This window comes from Columba livia, chromosome 30 (genome assembly GCF_036013475.1).
Source record: "Columba livia isolate bColLiv1 breed racing homer chromosome 30, bColLiv1.pat.W.v2, whole genome shotgun sequence".
NCBI lineage: Eukaryota > Metazoa > Chordata > Aves > Columbiformes > Columbidae > Columba > Columba livia.
The window spans coordinates 1,096,162-1,113,566 of NC_088631.1; the positions used below are offsets into that span (position 1 = coordinate 1,096,162).

General features: G+C 53.2%; 2 protein-coding genes across 2 annotated transcripts in view; both read left to right on the top strand.

Moving 5' to 3' along the window:
* Positions 1-17,405, top strand: part of BRD4 (bromodomain containing 4) — a 75,569-nt gene that overhangs the window by 11,126 nt on the left and 47,038 nt on the right. The window contains 4 exon segments of the mRNA XM_065043947.1: positions 7,432-7,514; positions 12,947-13,063; positions 14,358-14,676; positions 16,296-16,433. Coding sequence (XP_064900019.1) covers positions 13,044-13,063; positions 14,358-14,676; positions 16,296-16,433 — 477 coding nt within the window. The 5' untranslated portion in view covers positions 7,432-7,514; positions 12,947-13,043.
* LOC135576764 (uncharacterized) lies at positions 7,521-10,784 on the top strand. The gene is made up of 2 exons (XM_065043954.1): positions 7,521-9,030; positions 9,228-10,784. Exons 1-2 carry the CDS (start codon positions 7,793-7,795, stop codon positions 9,823-9,825), a joined length of 1,836 nt encoding a protein of 611 aa, XP_064900026.1. The 5' UTR covers positions 7,521-7,792; the 3' UTR covers positions 9,826-10,784.

Here is a 17,405-nt window from a genome sequence, read left to right on the forward strand (position 1 = left end):
GGATGGTCAGTAGGTCAGAGAGGTTCTCCTGCCCCTCTGCTCTGCCCTTTAGTTCAGATATTATGAAGATATACTTGGGGAACACATATCTATACACATATAATATATACAGCCATAGCAACCTGAGAACGCCCCATCCCGTCTGCTCTGGGAAGCTAAGCAGGGTCGGGCCCGGTCGGGCCCGGTCGGGCCCAGCCTAAATTTAAGTTGAAGCCCCCTTGTCCTATTGCGAAGTGCCTGGGGGAAGAGCCCAATCCCCCCTGGCTCTGACTGCCCTTCAGGTGGTTCTAGAGAGTGCTGAGCTCAGCTCTAAGCCTCTTGTCCAGCCTAACCAAGCCCAGCTCCCTCAGCCTCTCCCCATGGGTCTTGTGTTCAGTCCCTTCCCCAGTCTTGTTGCTCTTCTCTGGACCCGCTCCAGCACTTCAATCTCTTTCCTGACCGGAGGGGCCCAGAACTGACCACAACACTCCAGGTGTGGCCTCCCCAATGCAGAGCACAGGGGAAGCATCACTGCCCTTGTCCTGCCGACTACGCCGTTTGGATCCAGGACAGGACACCATTGGCCTTCTTGGCCACACTGGTGGCTCCTGTTGAGCTTCCTGGCCATTAGTCCCCCCAGGTCCCTTTTGGCCACTCTGTGCCCAGCCCGGAGCGCTGCAGGGGGTGTTGTGGCCACTTGGCCTTGTTGAACTTCATCCCATTGGCATCGGCCCATTCTCCAGTCTATCCAGATCCCTCCTGCCTTCCAGCAGCTCCACGCTCCCTCCCAACTTGGTGCCACCATGATGGTCTCAATCCCCTCATCTAAATCATCAGTAAAGACCCAACACTGCCCCCTGGGGGTACCACGGGTGACGTGCACCCCCATTCACCCGCACTCGTATTGAGTACAGAAACTGCACACTCGCAGTTCTGCAAGGAGAGATACACATGCAGACGTGCACAGAGTGTTACACGTGCTTATGGGGAAGTGCGGGCGAAAATACACTCACGATTAGGCGAGGATTAATTTATACATGTATTGAGCATGGAAAGTACACGTGCAAATGTGCATAGAAAGTATAAATACACGTGCAAATGTGCATGGAATATTACACGTGCTTATGGGGAAGCGCGGGAGGAAAATACACTCGTGAGTAGGCGAGGATTAATTCATACACGTGCTCGTATTGAGCATGGAAAGTTTAAATACACGTGTGAATGTGGAAGCGCGGGAGGAAAATAGACTCACGATTAGGCGAGGATTAATTTATATATGTATTGAGCATGGAAAGTACACGTGCAAATGTGCATAGAAAGTATAAATACACGTGTGAATGTGCATGGAATGTTACACGTGCTTATGGGGAGGTGTGGGAGGAAAATACACTCGTGATTAGGCGAGGATTAATTCATACACGTATTGAGCATGGAAGGTACATGTGCAAATGTGCACGGAAAGTATACACGTGCGAATGTGGAAGCGCGGGAGGAAAATTAACTCACGATTAGGCGAGGATTAATTCATACACGTGCTCATATTGAGCATGGAAAGTTTAAATACACGTGCGAATGTGGAAGTGCGGGAGGAAAATACACTTGTGATTAGGCGAGGATTAATTTATACATGTATTGAGCATGGAAGGTACGCGTGCAAATGTGCACGTAAAGTATAAATACACGTGCAAATGTGGAAGCGCAGGAGGAAAATAGACTCACGATTAGGCGAGGATTAATTTACACGTGTATTGAGCATGGAAAGTACACGTGCAAATGTGCATAGAAAGTATAAATACACGTGCGAATGTGCATAGAAAGTATAAATACACGTGCGAATGTGCGTGGAATATTACACATGCGAATGTGGAAGCGTGGGAGGAAAATACACTCGTGATTAGGCGAGGATTAATTTATAGACATGCTCTTATTGAGCATGGAAAGTATAAATACAAGTGCGAATGTGGAAGCGTGGGAGGAAAATACACTCGTGATTAGGCGAGGATTAATTTATACGTGTATTGAGCATGGAAAGTACTCGTGCAAATGTGCATGGAAAGTATAAATACACGTGCGAATGTGCATGGAATGTTACACGTGCTTATGGGGAAGCGCGGGAGGAAAATACACTCGCGATTAGGCGAGGATTAATTCATACATGGATTGAGCATGGAAGGTACATGTGCAAATGTGCACGGAAAGTATACACGTGCGAATGTGGAAGCACGGGAGGACAATAGACTCACGATTAGGCGAGGATTAATTCATACACGTGCTCATATTGAGCATGGAATGTTTAAATACACGTGCGAATGTGGAAGCGCGGGAGGAAAATAGACTCACGATTAGGCGAGGATTAATTCATACACATATTGAGCATGGAAAGTACGCGTGCAAATGTGCATAGAACGTATAAATACGCGTGTGAATGTGGAAGCGCGGGAGGAAAACACACTCGTGAGCAGGTGAGGAAGCACGTGCACGGGCAGTAGACACACTCGCAGTCCCGCGGGGGTCGGTGCACGCACACGCGTGGCGGCGCAAGCGGCTCCTGGTGGCAGCGGCTCAGCTCGTAACTCCAAGAGATCCGCGCGCGGGGCCGGGCCGGGCGAGAACCCCGTTCCTATAGCCGGGTCAGTCTGACTGTAGGTGTTCCAGAGGCTTCTCTGCACCCCCACACTGGCTGTGGGTGCCCTGAGGGTTCCAAACATCCCCCACACTGGTTGTGGGTGCCCCTGAGGGTTCCAAACATCCCCCAATACTGGTTGTGGGTGCCCCTGAGGGTTCCAAACATCCCCCACACTGGCTGTGGGTGCCCTGAGGGTCCCAAACATCCCCCACACTGGCTGTGGGTGCCCTGAGGGTCCCAAGCATCCCCCACACTGGTTGTGGGTGCCCCTGGGGTTCCAAACATCCCCCACACTGGCTGTGGGTGCCCCTGAGGGTCCCAAACATCCCCCACACTGGCTGTGGGTGCCCCTGGGGTTCCAAACATCCCCCACACTGGTTGTGGGTGCCCCTGGGGTCCCAAACATCCCCCACACTGGCTGTGGGTGCCCCTGAGGGTTCCAAACATCCCCCACACTGGCTGTGGGTGCCCTGAGGGTTCCAAACATCCCCCACACTGGTTGTGGGTGCCCTGAGGGTTCCAAACATCCCCCACACTGGCTGTGGGTGCCCCTGAGGGTCCCAAACATCCCCCACACTGGTTGTGGGTGCCCCTGGGGTTCCAAACATCCCCCACACTGGTTGTGGGTGCCCCTGGGGTCCCAAACATCCCCCACACTGGCTGTGGGTGCCCTGAGGGTTCCAAACATCCCCCACACTGGTTGTGGGTGCCCTGAGGGTTCCAAACATCCCCCACACTGGCTGTGGGTGCCCCTGAGGGTCCCAAACATCCCCCACACTGGTTGTGGGTGCCCCTGGGGTTCCAAACATCCCCCACACTGGTTGTGGGTGCCCCTGGGGTCCCAAACATCCCCCACACTGGTTGTGGGTGCCCCTGAGGGTTCCAAACATCCCCCACACTGGTTGTGGGTGCCCCTGAGGGTTCCAAACATCCCCCACACCGGCTGTGGGTGCCCCTGAGGGTTCCAAACATCCCCCACACTGGCTGTGGGTGCCCTGAGGGTCCCAAACATCCCCCACACTGGTTGTGGGTGCCCTGAGGGTTCCAAACATCCCCCACACTGGCTGTGGGTGCCTTGAGGGTCCCAAACATCCCCCACACTGGCTGTGGGTGCCCTGAGGGTTCCAAACATCCCCCACACTGGCTGTGGGTGCCTTGAGGGTCCCAAACATCCCCCACACTGGCTGTGGGTGCCCTGAGGGTTCCAAACATCCCCCACACCGGCTGTGGGTGCCCCTGAGGGTCCCAAACATCCCCCACACTGGCTGTGGGTGCCCCTGAGGGTCCCAAGCATCCCCCACACTGGTTGTGGGTGCCCCTGAGGGTCCCAAACATCCCCCACACTGGCTGTGGGTGCCCCTGAGGGTCCCAAACATCCCCCACACTGGCTGTGGGTGCCCCTGAGGGTCCCAAGCATCCCCCACACTGGTTGTGGGTGCCCCTGGGGTTCCAAACATCCCCCACACTGGTTGTGGGTGCCCCTGGGGTCCCAAACATCCCCCACACTGGTTGTGGGTGCCCCTGGGGTCCCAAACATCCCCCACACTGGCTGTGGGTGCCCTGAGGGTTCCAAACATCCCCCACACTGGTTGTGGGTGCCCCTGAGGGTTCCAAACATCCCCCACACTGGCTGTGGGTGCCCCTGGGGTCCCAAACATCCCCCACACTGGCTGTGGGTGCCCTGAGGGTTCCAAACATCCCCCACACTGGCTGTGGGTGCCCCTGAGGGTCCCAAACATCCCCCACACTGGTTGTGGGTGCCCCTGGGGTTCCAAACATCCCCCACACTGGTTGTGGGTGCCCCTGGGGTCCCAAACATCCCCCACACTGGTTGTGGGTGCCCCTGAGGGTTCCAAACATCCCCCACACTGGTTGTGGGTGCCCCTGAGGGTTCCAAACATCCCCCACACCGGCTGTGGGTGCCCCTGAGGGTTCCAAACATCCCCCACACTGGTTGTGGGTGCCCCTGAGGGTCCCAAACATCCCCCACACTGGCTGTGGGTGCCCCTGAGGGTCCCAAACATCCCCCACACTGGCTGTGGGTGCCCCTGGGGGTTCCAAACATCCCCCACACTGGTTGTGGGTGCCCCTGAGGGTCCCAAACATCCCCCACACTGGCTCTGGGTGCCCCTGAGGGTCCCAAACATCCCCCACACTGGCTGTGGGTGCCCCTGGGGGTTCCAAACATCCCCCACACTGGCTGTGGGTGCCCCTGAGGGTCCCAAAAAAAAAAAAGAATCACAGAATCCCAGAATGGACTGGGTTGGAAAAGCCCTCAGAGATCATCGAGTCCAACCCTTGGTCCAACTCTAGTCCGTTCACTAGATCATGGCACTAAGCGCCATGTCCAATCTCAGTTTAAAAACCTCCAGGGACAGCGAGTCCAGCACCTCCCTGGGCAGCCATTCCAATGCCTGACCACTCTCTCTGTAAAGAATTTCTTTATAATATCCAGCCTAAATTTCCCCTGGTAGAGTTTAAGCCCATGGCCCCTTGTCCTATTGCTGATGCCTGGGAGAAGAGACCAATCCCCACCTGGCTAGAACTGCCCTTCAGGTAGTTCTGGAGAGTGCTGAGCTCAGCTCTAAGCCTCCTCTTCTCCAGCCTAACCAAGCCCAGCTCCCTCAGCCTCTCCCCATGGGGCTTGTGTTCAGTCCCTTCCCCAGTCTTGTTGCTCTTCTCTGGACCCGCTCCAGCACTTCAATCTCTTTCCTGAGCTGAGGGGCCCAGAACTGACCACAACACTCCAGGTGTGGCCTCCCCAGTGCAGAGCACAGGGGAAGCATCACTGCCCTTGTCCTGCCGACTACGCCGTTTGGATCCAGGACAGGACACCATTGGCCTTCTTGGCCACGCTGGTGGCTCCTGTTGAGCTTCCTGGCCATTAGTCCCCCCAGGTCCCTTTTGGCCACTCTGTGCCCAGCCCGGAGCGCTGCAGGGGGTGTTGTGGCCAAAGTGCAGGACCCGGCATTTGGCCAAACATCCCCTACACTGGCTGTGGGTGCCCCTGAGGATTCCAAACACCCCCACATTGGTTGTGGGTGCCCCTGAGGGTCCCAAACATTCCCCACACTGGCTGTGGGTGCCCCTGAGGGTTCCAAACATCCCCCACACTGGCTGTGGGTGCCCCTGAGGGTCCCAAACATCCCCCACACTGGCTGTGGGTGCCCAGTGGCTCCTTGGTGCCTCGGTGCTCCCTTCTCCTCTCTCTTAACGACATTGACCAAGGGCTCTGCGGTCAAACGAAGCTGCAGAGGGAGAGGGAGATGTGTCTACTCCTTCCATATCAAGGGGTGGTAGGGGGGTTTGCATTTTGCCACAGAATGGAAAATTCCAGGTGTTTGCAGAACCCCCGCCCTGAAAAAGATGAATTTCCGAAGCTTTCGGGTGTCCCCGACGCCACTTTGAAAGTTCCGAGCGGTTGAATTTTGCCCAGGACGGGTGTTCAAACCATCTTTTGGGGACTATCTTATTTTTAGACGGTGTAAAAACGAGCGGAAGGTTGTGAGAATAGATCTTTGCTTAACAAATCGTCTTAACGTGACCCGGGATGACTTTGAGCTCTTAAATGTGGTTTGATGTTCTCTGATCAAACGGTTTTGCTTTGAACCGGTTTAACCATCCTCCGGGTTTTCAGTTGGTTTGGTTTTAATCCCAGGTTGGATTTAATCGCTTGAGGACGCCGCGTTTTGCCCAGTTTGCAAACGTTTCTGGTTTCCTTTGGCTTTTTCCCACTTGGTTTTGCGATGATCTTGGCTTGTTCTCCATTCCTGGGCTCCCCGTCGGGATTTGGCGGGAAAAGCGGCTGTTTTAGGAGCCCCGAATCATGCGGATGGTGAAAACACACAAAGAACGGGGGCGGGAGTCACCGCTAAACCGAGACTAAAGCTTCGGAGCCTAAAACACGCGTCCCATCCCAAAATTCAACACTTCTATAGATTTTTGTAGGTAGGAAAACGAGGCAAAACAGCTTTTCCAAGGAGAATCATTGATAAGCCCAGCTTAAAGCTGAGGTGATTTTAGACTCCGCATCTGAATATAGAGTGATAATCCTGACATTTTTAGCAGGAAATTGCCTTTTAGCTGTCAGTTTTAAGCCTGGTAATCGATCAGATACGCTGAGGCATCTGTCAGGAGCTTAGGTTTAAGCGTTGCCTCTTAAAACCGAGCTTAAAGGAGGTTATTGACCCCTCTGTGGATTAAGAAACTCAAGATAAGCCCAGGAGCTTGTGGTGGAGGAAGAGTCACTATTTTGCTTTCCTACAAATGCGTAAAGTTTAAGCTGAGCTTAAAGTTTAAGCTGAGCTTAAAGTTAGTCAGAGCTGTTAAGCTGAGCCTTCTCTGGCCTCTTTCTGGACATGCTGAATTCCTTTCGTAGGGGGCAAAATGTCGCATCTTCCGTATCCCTGAAAATGAAATTAAAGTGGTTTTTTAATTGGTTTAATTAATTTATTGGCTCTAATACATGAGGAGCTGGTTTTGGAGGATTTAACAGGTATTTAGTGGGTATTTAACGAGCGCAAACGACGGTAATTGACGCTGATATTAAAAAGACGTCGTTTGTGGTTACAATTGTCTTCCTACAAGCTTAAATTTTCGGTGATTTTGGGCAATTTGGGCGATTTCCTTGAAAATCCAAAGCGGGAACAACGGATCGATCGCCGCTCTGGCCTCCAGACGTCAAGGCGCTAAGCCGGGCTTTGAAACACTTAAACCTGCGTTAAACCCAGGCCTTGGAACCGGCTTAAACTGGGAAGGACTTTCTGGGCTGGAAAGAGGTTTTTGGGCCATAATTCTGGATTAACGGGTGTTTCTTGTCCTTCCAGATCTTTCTTTGGATAGTCGCGTCAAAAATGAAGGTCAGAGGGTCGAGCTGGTGAAGAACCCAAAGGATCGACTCCCATTTCAGGTAATTCTTCTCAGTTTTAGTCCTTTGCCCACAAGTGGGATTTATCTTTATCGCCGGCATTTCGGGGCAGAAACGGCTCTTTTGGGGGTCAGCGGAGGGACCACAGGAATTAATTAATTAGAGCTGCGCTCGTTATCTCGGGCGCTTTGGATTGAGTTCGGTCCCGTACGAGCCGCAGCGAATGCATCCGTGGATTGACCGGATTTACCGATGGGGTTAAACGAACCTCCGGCTTCGTTAACGCTGGATCCAACTTGATGGTCCTGATGCTTCGTTAGATGATGGATTTAAATCCACTCTCCCGAGGGAGACGATTCCGGCAGCGAAAATGGAGCCGTGGGTTGCACGGTGGACATCTGCTCCACCATGGATCTCCATGGGGACATGTGCTCCGTCATGGACTTCATGGGTGCAGGGACATGTGCTCCGTCATGGACCTTCATGGGTGCAGGGACATGTGCTCCATCATGGACTTCATGGGTGCAGGGACATGTGCTCCATCGTGGACCTTCATGGGTGCAGGGACATGTGCTCCATCGTGGACCTTCATGGGTGCAGGGACATGTGCTCCATCATGGACCTTCATGGGTGCAGGGACATGTGCTCCATCATGGACCTTCATGGGTGCAGGGACATGTGCTCCATCGTGGACCTTCATGGGTGCAGGGACATGTGCTCCGTCATGGACCTTCATGGGTGCAGGGACATGTGCTCCATCATGGACCTTCATGGGTGCAGGGACATGTGCTCCATCATGGACCTTCATGGGTGCAGGGACATGTGCTCCATCATGGACCTTCATGGGTGCAGGGACATGTGCTCCATCATGGACCTTCATGGGTGCAGGGACATGTGCTCCGTCATGGACCTTCATGGGTGCAGGGACATGTGCTCCATCATGGACCTTCATGGGTGCAGGGACATGTGCTCCATCATGGACCTTCATGGGTGCAGGGACATGTGCTCCACCATGGGCTGCAGGGTGGGCATCTGCTCCATTGTGGACCTCCATGGGCTTTCAGGATGGACACCTTCTCCACCGTGGATCTCCATGGGCTACAGGAACATCTCTTCCACTGTGGTCTTCACCACAGGCTGCAGAGTGGATGTTTGTTCCACTATGGACCTCTGTGGGCTTCAGGATGGGTGTGATCTTCACCATGGGCTTCAGGGTGGACGTCTCCACCATGGATCTCCATGGGGTGAAAGGGCTTTTACTCCACCATGGTGTTCACCATGGGCTTCAGGGTGGACGTCTCCACCATGGGTCTCCATGGGGTGAAAGGATGTTCCACCGTGTTCTTCACCGTGAGCTGCAGAGTGGATGCTTGGTCCACCATGAACCTCCATGGGCTTTGGGCTTCAGGATGGATGTGATCTTCACCATGGGCTTCAGGGTGGACATCTTCTCCACCATGGATCTCCATGGGCTGCAGGGACATCTCTTCCATCACGTTCTTCACCATGGGCTGCAGTGTGGATGTTTGCTCCACTATGGACCTCCATGGGCTTCAGGGTGGACGTTGGCTCCACCATGGGCTTCACCATGGGCTTCAGGGTGGACGTCTCCACCATGGATCTCCATGGGCTGCAGGGACATCTCTTCCACCACATTCTTCACCATGGGCGGAGGAGTGGATGTTTGGTCCACTATGGACTTGTGTGGGGTGAAAGGGCATCTGCTCCACCATGGTCTTCACCATGGGCTTCAAGGTGGACATCTTCTCCACCATGGATCTCCATGGGCTGCAGGGACATCTCTTCCACCACGTTCTTCACCATGGGCTGCAGTGTGGATGTTTGCTCCACTATGGACCTCCATGGGCTTCAGGGTGGACGTTGGCTCCACCATGATCTTCACCATGGGCTTCAGGGTGGACGTCTCCACCATGGATCTCCATGGGCTGCAGGGACATCTCTTCCACCACGTTCTTCACCATGGGCTGCAGTGTGGATGTTTGCTCCACTATGGACCTCCATGGGCTTCAGGATGGACGTCTGCTCCACCATGGGTCTCCATGGGGTGAAAGGATGTTCCACCGTGTTCTTCACCGTGAGCTGCAGAGTGGATGATTGGTCCACCATGAACCTCCATGGGCTTCAGGATGGATGTGATCTTCACCATGGATCTCCATGGGGTGAAAGGACATCTGCTCCACCATGGATCTCCATGGGCTGCAGGGACATCTTTTCCACCACGTTCTTCACCATGGGCTGCAGTGTGGATGTTTGCTCCACTATGGACCTCCATGGGCTTCAGGGTGGATGTCGGCTCCACCATGGTCTTCAGGGTGGACGTCTCCACCATTGATCTCCATGGGCTGCAGGGACATCTCTTCCACCACGTTCTTCACCATGGGCTGCAGAGTGGATGTTCGCTTCACCATGGATCTCCATGGGGTGAAAGGGCGTCTGCTCCACCATGGTCTTCACCGCGGGCTTCAAGGTGGACATCTTCTCCACCGTGGGTCTCCATGGGCTGCAGAACATCTGCTCCGTGGGTTCCAGGGTGACCAACCTGCTCCACCGCGACCCTCTGGGTTTGGATGATGCCGGAGGGTGTTGGTGGGACCTCAAATTCACATCCCTCATCGCTTGTACTGGGGACACCTCTTGATCCCGCTGGATGGCAATTCAACGCTTAAGCCTGGCTCAACCCTTAAGCCTGGCTCAGCCCTTAAGCCTGGCTCAGCCCTTAAGCCTGGCTCAACCCTTAAGCCTGGCTCAGCCCTTAAGCCTGGCTCAACCCTTAAGCCTGGCTCAGCCCTTAAGCCTGGCTCAGCCCTTAAGCCTGGCTCAGCCCTTAAGCCTGGCTCAACCCTTAAGCCTGGCTTAACATTCCATCGTTGGCTGAAATCACCTTTTCTGAACGGGGTGAAGGAGCCGCGGGTTTGCGGCGCTTTCACCTCCGTGGGGTGTCGGACTGTTCCGGTAAGAACGTACTGTTGTGGACGGACCTTGAGCTCCGGCCTCGAGTTCCGCGCGCGGAACGGGGCGTTTCTTGCCGAAATTGGGGCTCAGCGGCACCCCCATCGAGGGCCATGTGGGCTGAGGTTTCATTGAGATGTTCTGGATGGGTGGGGTTTGCCCCCTCCCCATTTTTGGCCCCACCCCCCCCCCGTTTTGGCCCCGCCCCCTCCCCTTTCTGCCCTCCCCCCCTGTTTTTTGCCCCCCCCTTTATGCCCCCTCCCCTCCTTTTTGCCCCCCTTATGACCCCACCCCCCCTTTTTGCCCCCCCCTTTATTGTGTGTGTCCCCCCCCTTTTATTGTGTGTGTCCCCCCACTTTTATTGTGTGTGTCCCCCCCTTTTGTGTCCCCCCCCCTTTTTTGTCCCCCCCCTTTTTTGTCCCCCCCCTTTTTTGTCCCCCCCCTTTTTTGTCCCCCCCTTTTTTGTCCCCCCTTTTTTGTCCCCCCTTTTTTTGTCCCCCCCTTTTGTGTCCCCCCTTTTTTTGTGTCCCCCCCTTTTTTTGTGTCCCCCCCTTTTTTGTTCCCCCCCTTTTTTGTTCCCCCCCTTTTTTGTTCCCCCCCTTTTTTGTTCCCCCCCTTTTTTGTCCCCCCCCCTTTTTTTGTTCCCCCCTTTTTTTGTTCCCCCCCTTTTTTGTTCCCCCCCTTTTTTGTTCCCCCCCTTTTTCTGTTCCCCCCCCTTTTTTTGTGTCCCCCCTTTTTTGTGTCCCCCCTTTGTTGCCCCTCCCCCGTTTCCCCCCTTTTGGTCGCCCCCTTTTTGCCCCCCTTTTTTATGTGTGTCCCCCCCTTTATTGTGTGTGTCCCCCTTTTTTTCCTCCCCCCTTTTTCTGTCCCCCCCTTTTATTGTGTGTGTCCCCCTTTTTTGTGCCCCCCCCTTTGTTGCCCCATCCCCTTTCCCTCCCCTGTCCCCCCCCCATTTTTTGCCCCCCCCTTTTTGCGTCATCCCCCCTTTATTGTGTGTGTCCCCCCCTTTTTTCTCCCCCTTTTTGTGTGTGTCCCCCCTTTTTGTGTGTTCCCACCTTTCTGTGTCCCCCCCATTTTCTGTGTCCCCCCTTTTTTGTGCCCCCCTTTTGTTGCTCCACCCCCTTTCCCTCCCCTGTTCCCCCCCTTTTTGCCTCTCCCCCATTTTTTGCCACCCCCCCACTTTTTTGCCCCCCCTTTATTGTGTCGTGTCCCCCCACTTTATTGTGTGTCCCCCCCACTTTATTGTGTGTCCCCCCCTTTTTGTGTGTCCCCCGCCCTTTTTTGTGTTGTGTCCCCCCCCTTTCTGTGTGTCCCCCCCCTTTTTTGTGTCCCCCCCTTTGTTGCTCCACCCCCTTTTCCTCCCCTGCCCCCCCCCTTTTTTGCCTCTCCTCCATTTTTTGCCCCCCCACTTTTTTGCCCCCCCTTTATTGTGTGTCCCCCCCCCCCCTTTGTTGTGTGTCCCCCCCCACTTTATTGTGTGTCCCCCCCCTTTCTGTGTGTCCCCCCCCCTTTCTGTGTGTCCCCCCCCCCTTTCTGTGTCCCCCCCCTTTCTGTGTCCCCCCCCTTTCTGTGTCCCCCCCCTTTCTGTGTCCCCCCCCTTTTTTGTGTCCCCCCCCTTTTTTGTGTCCCCCCCTTTGTTGCTCCACCCCCTTTCCCTCCCCTTTCCCCCCCCCTTTTTTGCCTCTCCCCCATTTTTTGCCCCCCCCACTTTTTTGCCCCCCCTTTATTGTGTCGTGTCCCCCCACTTTATTTCCCCCCTTTTGTGTGTCCCCCCCCTTTCTGTGTGTCCCCCCCTTTTGTGTGTCTCTCCCGCCTTTTTTTGTGTGTCCCCCCCTTTTTGTGTGTCCCCCCCTTTTTTGTGTCCCCCCCTTTGTTGCTCCACCCCCTTTCCCTCCCCTGTCCCCCCCCTTTTTTGCCTCTCCCCCCTTTTTTGCCCCCCCTTTATTGTGTCGTGTTCCCCCACTTTATTGTGTGTCCCCCCCCCTTTTGTGTGTCCCCCCCCTTTTTGTGTGTCCCCCCCCCTTTTTGTGTGTCCCCCCCCCCTTTCTGTGTGTCCCCCCCCTTTTGTGTGTCCCCCGCCTTTTTGTGTGTGTCCCCCCCCCTTCTGTGTCCCCCCCCTTTTTGTGTCCCCCCCCTTTTTGTGTCCCCCCCCTTTTTGTGTCCCCCCCCCCCTTTTTGTGTCCCCCCCCCCTTTCTGTGTCCCCCCCCTTCTGTGTCCCCCCCTTTTTTGTGTCCCCCCCTTTTTTGTGTCCCCCCTTTCCCTCCCCCATCCCCCCCCCTTTTTGCCCCTCCCCATTTTTTGCGCCCCCCCCCCCCCCCCATTTTTCCAACCTGACCTTAACGGCTGAATTTCAGGCAGGAACTTGCCCTGAAAGCCAAAACCCACCGGCACTAAACCTTCCCCACTGGTGCCGCTTCCCGCGGTGCCGCCGGCGCCCGGTGCTCGGCCCCTGGTCCACGGGCCCGCACTGTCCGTGACACCCGTCCTCCGTTGTCCCCAGCAGGCCCGGCACCCGAAGGCAGCTGTGCCTGCGCCCGCAGGAGATCGATGGACAAGCCAGGCGACCTCTGACCGCGCATCGGCTTCTGGGGCAAAATCCTATGGCAATGTATCCCACAAGGTACCGGCCCTTCGCTCGCGTTGTTAGGCGAGAGCATCCCTTTAGTACCGGGCTTAGTAAAACCAGCGCCGAGCCCCGAATGGTTAAAACCCGACGTCCAAAACTCCAAATCTGCGCTGGTAGCGGTCGGTGTTGGGTTTAGACCAGTACCAGCAACAATTTAAGCGGGAGTTTAAGACTGAGTGATGTCAGGGTTAAGGCCTTGAGGTTTTATTAGCGCTGGAGGCCCAAAGCAAATCGATGAGCCCGCGATGAGAAACGTTTTCTTCCTCACTTTTCCCCTGTATCACTCGGGACTGGTGACTAACGAGGCTCTCGCACAATATAGAGTGGTCTTTAATTAATAGCTGCGTGTTTTCTCTAATTAATAGCTGCGTTTCATAAGCTTAAGACGGGCTACGTGTGCTTTAGGTTATCTACCTAAAAATGATCCGTCTAAGTTATCGATTTATCTACCTAAGGATGATTTATCTACCTAAGGATGATTTATCTAAGGATGATTTATCTACCTAAGGATGATTTATCTACCTATAGGTGATCTACGTAAAAATTATATCTAAATTTATATCTAAATCATATCTACCACAATATTGTCTATCTAATTAAACATCGTCAACCTAAAGATTAGCTACCGAAACAATCTACCTAATGTTATCTACCTAAATTATCTACTTAAAGTTATTATCCACCTAGACTGTCTACCTGAATTAGCTACCTAAAGATTATCTACTTAAGTTAATTACCTGAAGATTATCCACTTAATTAACTACCTATAGATTATCTGCTTAGATTAACTACCTAAAGATTATCTGCTTAGATTAACTACCTAAAGCTCAGCTCAGCGCACACCTAAAACCCAGATTTTTGGTGTTAAATGGGGGCGGTTGTTGCCACCAAGGAGCTGCCGAGCGTTGGCCAACACCAACTCAACTCCTCATGGTGTTGGCAAAGCCAACCTGGGGCGTTTGGCTCGTTAGAGCCTCGTTTAGAGTTAACGAAGACTCTTCATAGAGAATGAAGACTCTTCATAGAGAATGAAGACTCTTCATGGAGAGCGAAGACTCTTCATGGAGAATGTAGACTCTTCATGGAGAATGTCGTTGAGTAGATTAGGCAAGAACAGGCCTAAACCAGGGTAGAATGTTCGTTACGTTTGGAACGTTGACATGATTTGTTGTGGCAACAGCGCTGTCGCTAAGGCCTGGTTGCCCAAGCTGGTCTGGTTGGAGGTTGACCAGTTTAAGCTGAGCTTTGTACCCAAAGCTGTATTTGAGGTGCCCTCATGTCTCCGCAGGGTGTCCGGTGAGGAATGCAATGGGATCAACAGCATGTCGACGGAAAGCGGCCCCGGAACGAGACTGAGGAACCTGCCGGTGATGGGGGACGGACTGGAGACCACCCAGATGTCCGCGGCGCAGTCGCAGGCTCAACCGCAGCCCGGCGGCGTGGTCGGCGTGAACCCCCCTCCGCCGGAGACTTCCAACCCTAACAAACCCAAGCGTATGACCAACCAGCTGCAGTATCTGCTCAAGGTGGTGCTGAAGACGTTATGGAAGCACCAGTTTGCGTGGCCTTTCCAGCAGCCTGTGGACGCCGTCAAGCTGAACCTCCCCGTGAGTAGAGTCGGAGGGAGAGCGAACGGGGATGGAGACAGGGGGGTGGATGAGGGGAGAGCTTCTTGCTCATCTTGGGGCTCAAAATGGCACCAGAATTGCCTCAGGGCATAAAATGGTGGCACCAGAATCACCTCAGGGCTCAAAATGGCACCAGAATCACCTCAGGGCTCAAAATGGCACCAGAATCACCTCAAAGATCAAAATGGCACCAGAATCCCCTCAGGGCTCAAAATGGCGCCAGAATCCCCTCAGGGCTCAAAATGGCGCCAGAATCCCCTCAGGGCTCAAAATGGCTCCAGAATCCCCTCAGGGCTCAAAATGGCGCCAGAATCCCCTCAGGGCTCAAAATGGCGCCAGAATCGCTTCAGGGCTCAAAATGGCGCCAGAATCGCTTCAGGGCTCAAAATGGCACCAGAATCGCCTCAGGGGTCAAAGTGGTGACCCCAGGGGTGGCGGGATGACCTCAGGGCTCAAAATGCCACTAAAATGACCTTAAAACACAAAATGGTGGCCCCAGGGACATCAGAATCACCTCAGGGCTCAACATGGGGCACCAATGGCACCAGAATCGCCTCAGGGCCCAAAATGGCGGCAGAATCACCTCAGGGATCAAAATGGCGCCAGAATCCCCTCAGGGATCAAAATGGCGCCAGAATCTCCTCAGGGCCCAAAATGGCACCAGAATCACCTCAGGGCTCAAAATGGCACCAGAATCACCTCAAAGATCAAAATGGCGCCAGAATCCCCTCAGGGCTCAAAATGGCGCCAGAATCCCCTCAGGGCTCAAAATGGCGCCAGAATCCCCTCAGGGCTCAAAATGGCGCCAGAATCACCTCAGGGCTCAAAATGGCGCCAGAATCACCTCAGGTGTCAAAATGGCACCAGAATCCCCCTCAGGGCTCAAAATGGCACCAGAATCGCTTCAGGGCTCAAATGGCACCAGAATCGCCTCAGGGGTCAAAGTGGTGACCCCAGGGGTGGCGGGATGACCTCAGGGCTCAAAGTGCCACTAAAATGGCCTTAAAACACAAAATGGCGGCCCCAGGGACATCAGAATCACCTCAGGGCTCAACATGGGGCACCAATGGCACCAGAATCACCTCAGGGCCCAAAATGGCGGCAGAATCACCTCAGGGATCAAAATGGCAGCAGAATCACCTCAGGGATCAAAATGGCGCCAGAATCTCCTCAGGGCCCAAAATGGCACCAGAATCACCTCAGGATCAAAATGGCGCCAGAATCACCTCAGGGATCAAAATGGCGCCAGAATCACCTCAAGGCCCCAAATGGCGCCAGAATCACCTCAGGGCCCAAAATGGCGCCAGAATCACCTCAGGGACATCAGAGTGGCGCCAGAATCACTCGATCTTAAAGGTCTTTTCCAACCAAATCATTTAACGATTCTTAATTAGCTGTTTTAAGACAAAACAGCTCTAAGTATATAATCTATTACCCCGCCATTAAGCTGTTTAAAACCGTCGTGGCAGGAACAAGCGTGCGGAGAGCGCCGGTTCTCTACCAACGGCCTTTCCAGCCCTTAAACTCCGTAAAAAAACACGTATTTGGGGTGATTTTTGCCTTCTCACACCCACAATCTCCCTCTTTGCCCTTTGCAGGATTATTATAAGATAATTAAAACTCCGATGGATATGGGAACAATAAAGAAACGCTTGGAGAATTACTACTACTGGAACGCTCAAGAATGTATCCAGGATTTTAACACCATGTTTACAAACTGCTACATCTACAACAAGGTACAAAACGATCCCGGGACACCAACGTTATCAAAGAAATGCTTAAAAATTGGGTCTGCGCTTCCTATTTTGTGGCGAAGGCGGTTTGAGGCCGGTTGGAAACGGGGATCTGGTGGGGGGCAAAGATTTCTGATCTGATAGGGGTGAGGTTTCTCATGTGTGATAGGAATCGGGGTAAGGAAACCGGAGCCTCGAACCGTCGTTATCTGGAGATTAAGAAACCCAAATGTAACGATCAATACAGATCAGATCTTGGATGGAATAGAGATTAGATGTCTAGTCTGGAATAACTACAGATGTCTAGTCTAGAATACATCTCGATGTTTGGTCTAGAATACATCTCAATGTCTGGTCTAGAATAACTACAGATGTCTAATCTAGACTATATCTCGATGTCTGGTCTAGAATAACTACAGATGTCTAATCTGGACTATATCTCGATGTCTGGTCTAGAATAACTACCGATGTCTAGTCTAGAATACATCTCTATGTCTGGTCTAGAATAACTACAGATGTCTAATCTGGACTATATCTCGATGTCTGGTCTAGAATAACTACCGATGTCTAGTCTAGAATACATCTCTATGTCTGGTCTAGAATAACTACAGATGTCTAGTCTAGACTACATCTCGATGTCTGGTCTAGAATAACTACAGATGTCTAGTCTAGAATACATCTCTATGTCTGGTCTAGAATAACTACAGATGTCTAGTCTAGAATACATCTCTATGTCTGGTCTAGAATAACTACAGATGTCTAGTCTAGAATACATCTCTATGTCTGGTCTAGAATGACTACAGATGTCTAGTCTAGACTATATCTCGATGTCTGGTCTAGAATACATCTCAATGTCTGGTCTAGAATAACTACAGATGTCTAATCTGGACTATATCTCGATGTCTGGTCTAGAATGACTACAGATGTCTAGTCTAGACTATATCTCGATGTCTGGTCTAGAATAACTACAGATGT

Excerpts from the sequence above, each read along its gene's own strand:
- LOC135576764 (XM_065043954.1), top strand. The coding sequence starts at position 7,793 with ATGATGGATTTAAATCCACTCTCCCGAGGGAGACGATTCCGGCAGCGA. Across the intron at positions 9,031-9,227 it reads GGACCTCCATGGGCTTCAGG|GTGGACATCTTCTCCACCAT; the intron begins GTGGACGTTGGC and ends ATGGGCTTCAAG.